This window comes from Anguilla rostrata, chromosome 3 (genome assembly GCF_018555375.3).
Source record: "Anguilla rostrata isolate EN2019 chromosome 3, ASM1855537v3, whole genome shotgun sequence".
Taxonomy (NCBI): domain Eukaryota; kingdom Metazoa; phylum Chordata; class Actinopteri; order Anguilliformes; family Anguillidae; genus Anguilla; species Anguilla rostrata.
The window spans coordinates 61858772-61867584 of NC_057935.1; the positions used below are offsets into that span (position 1 = coordinate 61858772).

At 42.0% G+C, this 8813-nt stretch overlaps 2 protein-coding genes across 3 annotated transcripts; one reads left to right on the top strand and one right to left on the bottom strand.

Annotated features, from left to right (window-relative positions):
* Positions 1-1357: 1357 nt before the first annotated feature.
* gpha2 (glycoprotein hormone subunit alpha 2) lies at positions 1358-3627 on the top strand. The gene is made up of 3 exons (XM_064329129.1): positions 1358-1488; positions 2786-2970; positions 3264-3627. Exons 1-3 carry the CDS (start codon positions 1365-1367, stop codon positions 3366-3368), a joined length of 414 nt encoding a protein of 137 aa, XP_064185199.1. The 5' UTR covers positions 1358-1364; the 3' UTR covers positions 3369-3627.
* Positions 3628-3630: 3 nt separating this feature from the next.
* LOC135251561 (glycoprotein hormone beta-5-like) lies at positions 3631-8784 on the bottom strand. Of its 2 annotated transcripts, XM_064329128.1 has the most exons (4): positions 6344-6467; positions 6147-6188; positions 5062-5260; positions 3635-4682 (listed from the first exon to the last, which is right to left on the bottom strand). In XM_064329128.1, the coding sequence occupies exons 3-4, from the start codon at positions 5257-5259 to the stop codon at positions 4494-4496; spliced, it is 387 nt and encodes a 128-aa protein (XP_064185198.1). In that variant the 5' UTR covers position 5260; positions 6147-6188; positions 6344-6467; the 3' UTR covers positions 3635-4493. The 2 variants fall into 2 exon arrangements, with proteins under 2 accessions (XP_064185197.1, XP_064185198.1); XM_064329127.1 differs by lacking the exon at positions 6147-6188 and having other exon boundaries at positions 3631-4682; positions 6344-8784.
* Positions 8785-8813: the final 29 nt, after the last annotated feature.

The window sequence follows — 8813 nt, forward strand, 5'->3', positions numbered from 1 at the left end:
TTACCTAATGTTAGAAGTGAATAATTTTATTGGTTGGCTTAAATTATACTAAAGATCAATACTTTGATGATAAAAATCCAATTTTCTAAACGTAAAATCAGCTACGATATCCTATTTCTTTATGTTTTGTTTTTTCAGGGTCTCCCAGTTTAGCAAGGTTTCCTGGGGTCAGTCCTGCCTCTGTTAAAGCTCGCCGCTGAACATTGTTATTGATCTTACAATTAGGGCTTAGTTGTCCAATCTTTAATTCAAAATCTCCTTCTCTTCTAAAGAGTTTTCACACAAAAAAACTTTTTGCCATAGTTCAATAGCTTTCTCAAGGGCCCAACAGCCGTGTCCCATCCAAGAGTTGATCCCCTGACCAGCCCTATGACCACTACCACCGGCAGATGCATGGGCAGTGGACAGCCTCAGGCAGCATTCATCAGTCACTGCTGTAGTGTAGTTTTCAAAGTCGTGTGCATGTCAATGTGTTGTGCTAAGTGCTGCCGGCAGAGTTAGATTAACACGATTGGGCCAAAGTGGAATGAAGTTGAGAAATAAAGGTACTGTATTCAGTCAAACACAAAGAAACTTAAAGACACCAATTAGCAGAAAAAAGAAACCTTTCATTACCAGTTGGAATTGGCAAAATGTGTTCAGAGCAAATGAAAAGATGTATTCAAAGATATTGAGAATGAAATATTTTAATGTAACAGTAGGTGAAATTTATGTCACTTGGTTGGAAATAACTAAGTCATAAAGTATACAGAAATCGGAAATCAGCAAAGAGGATTGCCTGTCTGTAAATTATCATAGCTGTTATCTGGGCTACATTAGAAAAGGAAAATAGAAATCAATGTTCTCCATTATAACGAGTGATGGTGTTTGGGGAAAAGGGGGAGGAATTGTTGCTGGAAGGATACAAATTTGAAATCTTGAGAAAAGCTTGGCTCTATCCTTGAGTGTGCATATCCTCCAAAGACCCAGTAATTCAGGACATGAGTCTCTGGTCTTAATCTCATGAGCCATTATATTCTTTTATGCTGAAACCTACACTACAACGGATTCTCAGTAAAAAATAAAATGAATAATATTTTTGAAAATATTTTCACTGCGACCTGCAAATATTTTCTTTATTGCTTTTAGTCTGCTTTCAGGGATTTGTAGATTTGCTGATGTTGAGTACTAAGAGGTTGGGGCTTTTTCATTTGAGTTTTAAAGAAAGGCTATAAGCTATACAGACCAAAATAGCATTAACACTCGCAGGTTGGCCACATGCTGTATGCATATTCACACATGTAGACATAAACCCAGAGAAATGGAAAGCTGAAATGTGTTTCCTGTGTTGTTTGTCTGTTTGTCCCTCACAGGCCACGATCCTCATGTCTCCCAGGCGAACTCTGACCCCTGGCCTCTTCCTCCTCCTGCTGCCCCTCTTCCTGCTGATGCTGCTGGCTCCATTCGGCCGGAGCTACAGCGGGCTGGGTCCGGGCTGCCACCTCTTCCGTGAGTCTCCCCCTCTGCCACACATCCTCACACACACACACACACACACACCAAGGAATGCACACAGGGGGCGACATAGCTCAGGAGGTAATAGCGGTTGTCTGGCAGTCAGAGGGTTGCCGGTTCGATCCCCCGCCCTGGGCGTGTCGAAGTGTCCCTGAGCAAGACGCCTAACCTGTAAGTGCTCCCAACGAGCTGATTGGTACTTTGCATGGCAGCCTTTCATCTTTGGTGTGTGAGTGTGTGTGTGAATGGGTGAATGAGAGGCATCAATTGTAAAGCGCTTTGGATAAAAGCGCTATATAAATGCAGTCCATTTACCACACAAACACCCGTGTGCTTTTTCTGGCTTTCTGACCCACAGTTGGCTCTATCCAGGGGCGTGTGGTCATTGATGCACCATCATCATCCAATATTTTATGTCTATTCTGTCCAAGATCATGGACCCCCAATCTCCCACTATTTTTGGTACCTCCTTGACAGGTATTTAAATTCTGTGCACACCCCTGGCTCTAGCATTGCCCAGGAATGGGACAGGTTTAAGTCTTCTCATCGATCGGGCGCCCGCAAGTTTGTCTGTTGAGACAGAAGTGTCTTCCTCTGACTCACGTCTGTTTGAGTCCGACTTGCAAACTGTACTGCTTGTCTGCACTCTCCCGAATCGAGGGCAGAGGGGCAATGCACATTGCTACTGGAGACAAAGGGAATGAATGAATGAATGAATGAATGAATGAATAGAGCATTCAGGTTGAGCCAGGCTAAACCGCACACTATACCACCGGCAAGCCACATGCTAAAATGTACACTGAATATATTAGGCCTCACATGACCATTACAAATGTAATGTTCAAATAGCATGTCCAATAGACTATTGTTTATAAACTATAAACTATTCCACAGCAAAAAAAGTCTGTTTTAACAAGAATTCTATATTGTATGGAGAGTTAAAATCTTTTTTTTTCTTGAAAAGAAAAATAGTAGCTTGTTATAAATTACTGTTTGCTTGGCAAGTGAGATTTTCTTACCCCATTAACAAATCTTTAATTGTCAAGAGTCAAATTGTCAAAAGAGTCAAATTGTCTCAACTCATTAGCAATATTTTTTTCTTACTTCGCAAAAAAGTAAAAGAAACAAGATTTTAAAGTCTAAATACAAGACTAAAATATTAACCTATGTTTTGGTTTTGGCAGTGTCCTCTCTGCCTGGACCAAAAAACGCCGCCCCTCTTCGCTCCCTCTTTTTCCCTCACTGTGTGTCCATTCCTCCTTTGATCTCTCTCTCTTCTCTGTCCCCGCAGCGTTTAATGTGACGATCCGCAGCGATCGGAGGGGGACGTGCAGGGGCACGCACACGGTGTACGCCTGCGTGGGGTACTGCGAGTCCAGCGCCTTCCCCTCGCGGTACTCCGTGCTGGCGGCCTCCAACTTCACCCACAACATCACGTCTGCCTCCCGCTGCTGCACCATCAGCAAAGACACTAAGGTACGGGCTGTCGCCGCGATGATACTTCACCAAGACCACTGCGACACAGTGAGATAGTTCACTACAACGTCAACAACTTAGTGAGACCGCACAGTGAGACAAACTGCAATCGTAACAACACTGCTTGCTAGAAAACACTGATATAGCGAGGACACATTGGTAACAACTGATAACAGTCCCAAGCAATGGTGAGACAAAGTGAGATTGAATAATGTCGAGAATATTTTCATTTTGAGACTCTAAGTTGGGGTATTTGATATAAAAAACCTGATTAAGTTTACGTGTTTTCTCAGGTGAAGGTGCGTCTGGACTGTCCTCGCGGCCGTCGCCATGACAACATCGAGATCCTGACTGCACGTGCCTGCCGCTGTGACATGTGTCGCAAGTCACGCTACTGAGGAGTTTAAGGCCACCTGCGGCTAAAATGTGACAGGTGGACCATACCAAGTAACTGACATGCCTGTCTGTGATCCTGAAAGCCTGTGTGGACTGAGTGAGTGAGTTATATATGTGTGTGTGTGCGTGTGTGTATGAGTGCATGTGTGAGTACAAGTGTGTGCATGAGAGAGAGAGTGAAGGAGGCATGGAAAGAGGTATGGACAGAAAGCATGAGACAGGAAAAGAAAGAGAACTCAAGTGAAAACATTTATTTTCAAATGCTTTTCCATGTTGGTTTATTTCAGGATTATTCAGTTTGTTACAAAGGACAGTTACACTGTGTATGCATTAATAAAGAAAAGCGCCAAACCAGAAACACAATTAGCATTGATTTTTACTCACTGTGTAGGAAAATCACTTCTGCTATTTTCTGATTGTTATCAGGGAGAAATCCTGCAGCCTTGTCCCTCTTCCCGCTGTTAGACATTAGAAACACGGTACTGCACAGCTGGTTTCAATGCTTGCTCCATTCATTCATGACTTAAGAATGTTTGCACTTAATTTATATCGATGAGCTTGAATTTTCTATGAGTTTTATAGTAAGAACCAAGAATATATATGGTGGTGTTGTTATTGAAAATAAAAAATAAAAATGGAGAGGAAAAGAAAAACATTTGTTGTTCTGTTGTTTTCTTGCGTCCCTGAAAAATCCTTTGCAAAAGAAACGAGAGCTGAATAATTAGTCAGCCATTTGCTGTTTTTACTGTGTAAAGTAAGGCCACATTGATTAGCCTTTCTACACCTATGCTGTGCTGAGTTGCTGCAGGATGCCTGTGTTGCATCAGACTGCCGCTCTGAGCTACGACACTATGACTGTGATATGACATTGCTGTGGTTCACAGCTGCCCAACCCCGTTCCTGAGGATCTACCATACTGTAGGTTTTCAATCCAACCTGAATAAAGCACATCTCATTAAACAGCTAGAGATATCTTTTAGCTGCTGATTTTTAGAATCAGATATGCCAAATTGGGGTTGGAGTAAAAACCTACTCCAGGAACTCCGGGAACAGCACTGGGCATCCCCCTGCGGTGGTGTTGTCGGCAGGCCGTGCCGTGATTGGTCAGCGCGCAGCGGGCCGCTCCCTCAGAAGGTCTGGCACTCGGTGTCCTGGGAGGAGCAGGCGGCGCAGTCACACCGCAGCGCCAGCGGGTACGGGTACAGCGGGGAGACGTGGGCGCGGCACCCCGGGAGCCGAGCGGTCAGGTGGAGCGCGCGGCTGTACGTGCACACGCGGTGGTGACGCTGCACGTAGGGGGGGTGCGGGACCGGCTTCTGCACAGACACAGTATCACAGAGCACAAAGTAATTAGGCATGGAGTGAAAAAACTTACTCATGTAAGTTACATGTACAGTAATGCGAGAATATAAGACAGTACGTACAGTAATGATATATGGAGAATATTACACAGCACATGTAATAGTAATGATGAAGTAGGGGCAGTGTCACATGACAAATAGACTAATGAAGTTACTTCAGCACTGTTCTGATCCTGATGAACTCAGACACTGACAAGCATTGTATTCTGCTTTGACGTATATGTTCCACTGGTTCTGAGTGCAAACAAAAGCGCTGCAGGTTTCCATGAATCGATGAACAGAGAGAAAGCGTTCGAGTGAGAGGGAGGAGGGGGAAGAGGAGGCGAGCCTGTACCTCCCAGGTATGGCAGCGACCCCAGCACGCGTCTGTCTGTATCCGCAGACTGCGACACCCTGGCTTGTGTGCGATGAAAGAGAACTCCCGCACCGCACAGCCACGGAACGTGCGCAGGGTCGTCGCGGCAGCGGACAGGGTCACCACAGCGACGAGAAGTACAAATGACAGTAATGAAGTGTGGGGGCGTCGCCACATTCTGATGGATAAAAAGAAGCCATCAAATGAAAATATCATGTAAACCAGAATCTGATTCGCAATCATTAAGGTATAAGACATCAAATAAAATAGGGAATACAAGTTAGAACCACTAACAAATATTAATTTGTCTTATTATAGCTTCTCTGTTCATTTGTATTCCCCAAATTATTTGTCTTGCACAGAATGTTCAATATTTATAGGTCATTATTACACAGTAATAAGCAGACTTACCCATTCTGAAATACATGTATAAATAAACACCACACATCTGAAATACAGAGCCCATGCATCGCTGCAGAACAGGTCATCCCTGGCACTGGCCACCATTCAGTCACAGAAATAAAGATGCTATTTCAGGGTTCTCCACATTTTCCACAGCCTTATTAATGAATGAACACATATTCTTTGACCACCCCATTATTAAAGTGTATAATTAATGTCATTTTTAATATATGTCAAAATAACAGCACGTGCACTGGCCAATTAGTCTGGTTAGTGTGAATTTCTGTGTAAGTGGATATAGCATGTGTTTTTCACATTTTTTGGACCGAACTCAATTCTGCCGACCCAGCAGTGTCCCAACCCACAGCAGCCGCTCTAGTACATCACTGCCCCCCCTGGCGGCCACGGAGTACCACCAGCAAAACCAATCACAGTCACAGAAACTGAGACTAGGTCGTTTCAAACCCGTAATCACATAAACCTTGAAATATTACATTTTTTACTGTTTCTGTCAGTATAAAATACTTTACCGACCACAATAACATATTGTTTTAGCCCACACTACTGCATCAAAACAGTTTAACCAAGGAGCATTTTCAGAATTACTGAAAAACTACAAGCAAACCCAATAACAATCATGTCAGTGATACCGTAGTATTTACCTTAATCACCCTGTAACTGGAAATACTTTAAAAAAAATATCCCTGTAAAAAGAGAGAACGAATTAATTAATTGTTTTTAAAAACGCATTGTACATGCTACACCTGTACAAAAGGAGAGCTTATTACTTTTTTGTAAACATTCAAAAGGTTTCCAAACAATGCTCATACACAGAAAAACGACATATGTGTTTACATACCTTTTCGACAAGAGCTGCGGGACAAAAGACCTGTTCTTGGTGGGAAGAATGTTCGGTATTACTGTGGAAAAGTTCAATGTTGTTGTTTTAGCCGTATTTAAGGACGGATTGTATGACATCATCGCAATTAAAATTAAAATGTATTTAAAAGTTGTAAATCTTAGGAACAAATTTATGAATGCATTTCTGAAACTACCAAAGCAATACTGTACAGAATTGTAAAAGCGATGACAAAAGTAACATGCCAATTATCTGATAAACCATTAAATTCTTCAGTAATTTCTGTAGCAGGCGCATAATGATTCGCACACGCGCCCACAGTAAAACAATGGCGTAGATATACCGCAGTTAAAGTATGTGGTTTGGGTTGGATAGTTTAAAAAAACCTCTTTTCAGAGTGAAGTGCCAGTGAAGAAAAATCACCTGGTCCACATAGACCACAGTTCTTTCGCCACAAGGCAAGCTATTATGCATAACCGTTACTCTGCAGTCTGCAAGAAGTGCCACCATAACAGTTTTCTTTAATGAAAACGGATCTTTCTTTAAAATATAGTTGAAACTAACTCAATGCATTACACATACATGTATTAGGCTATTTGATTTAATTTTAACAGAACTGGTGGTTTGAGTGGTTTATTTTTTCATCGGGACAAACCTTTTTTTTTCACTCACCACCAATTATTTCAGTTAAAGAAAGTCGTGAGGGTAGATATCCCCTTAAAAATATCGGGCTATAGTGCAAAGGTCAATGCACTTTCATGAGTCAATTTGTCTGAAAGCGTCTGCCAAACGACGAAATTGTAAACTGTAAATGAAGGGAAATAAGTTTGACAGGTGGGAAATCGATTTGCTGAGTATGTTAGTTTGCTAAATCTGGGGTGGGGGGAGTGGGGGGTTGTGCTGCCCTTATGAACCTTACCTCAGCTGCACCAGTAAACATAAGTTATAATAATGTACACACCACCCTCTATAAAACATTCACACCATTCAAAGAAATCAGATAGAAATGCTGTGTAAAATCTCCACTGGGACCCAAAGAAATTGTAGATTGATGATGATGATGATGATGATGATGAACACAACTATCACTCTGGTTCTTTTTAAAAAGCATGGAAAAAAGCTTTTCTTATAAAGTAGTGATATCTCAACAAGACGGAGCAGCTCTTCATCCCTCACAAGACCCCCCTTCTACGAGAGCTCTCCATCACTGTCAATGGTACTCTGCTAAGAACCCGGGGGTAGTCCTTGATGAGCAGCTGGACTTCAAGGAGCACATCACAGCAACGTCTCAGTCCGGCAGATTTGTCCTGTACAACATCAGATCAACATCACATCACACGTATCTTTCTATCTTCATTCTCCAACACTTTCATGTTACACTTGTATCTTCATCCAGTAAGTATATTCCACTTGTATTGTTATCTTGAAGTTGTAGCTTTATCATATCTTGTCGTTATGCCTCATTCTATTTTGACTTTTCATAACTTTCTGCCCTAGCCTCTTCTTACTGTGTGAACTGGACTTGATGTTCATGGCTATGGATACCTGTTACACTGATTATTGTATCCTATCAGACCAGTGTTGGCCACTGACCTTTGGTGTGCACTTACTGTACGTCGCTTTGGATAGAAGCGTCTGCCAAATGTAATGTAATGTATTTACGCGAATTGTGTCAGTTTAATCGCAGACATGTCTGCAATGGTCTTTATAATGGATTATAAAGATGTCTTCTTGCGATGGGATGACGGGTCCATTGCTGGAAGGAGAAAGTGACCCAAATAACCCAAAGTTCAAGAGACAATTACCCCCATGCTGGACTGCAGTCCTTTTAAGACATTGTGAATTTACGGTCATAAACATGTACATTTTAAATTGTGGCCATGACTGCACTGTATTATCCACACAGTCAATACATCTCTGCCAAGAGCAAGGTATTAAAGAGAAGTGACTTTAATGGATTCAGTTGATTTCGCTGGATTACAGAGCACCTAATCCCATTATTAGTGCACCGCTGTAGAGCAGATTCATTAGTCTTGGCACGATTCATGGGAAACTATGTAATTTTGCCAATTCTACAGAACACTTGACAAATTATGACATTCTTCAATCTGTATTGTAAACAAGAGAAAACACACACCCCTCTAAGCAATCGAGTTAGCAGCCTTGCTTCAAAGAGAGCAATGCAACAAGAGCTTTTCCTCTTCAGGTACAGTACTGTATATGTCAAATGAATATACATATTTACACTGCCCTGAACCCCATGTGTAAAATCCTGGGAATGAACCATAAATTACTGATAATATTATTATTCTGCACTAACAACTGCCTGAGACATTTTTGCCATTGCAGCATTTTGACCTTCCCCTATAGACACCTATCCACCTTCATCATCCCAAGCTACCTGGACTGTGCCGTCAGAATGGCAGATAAAGAACAAAAATGGTCGTATTTCAAGTTCATCTTGGCAGAG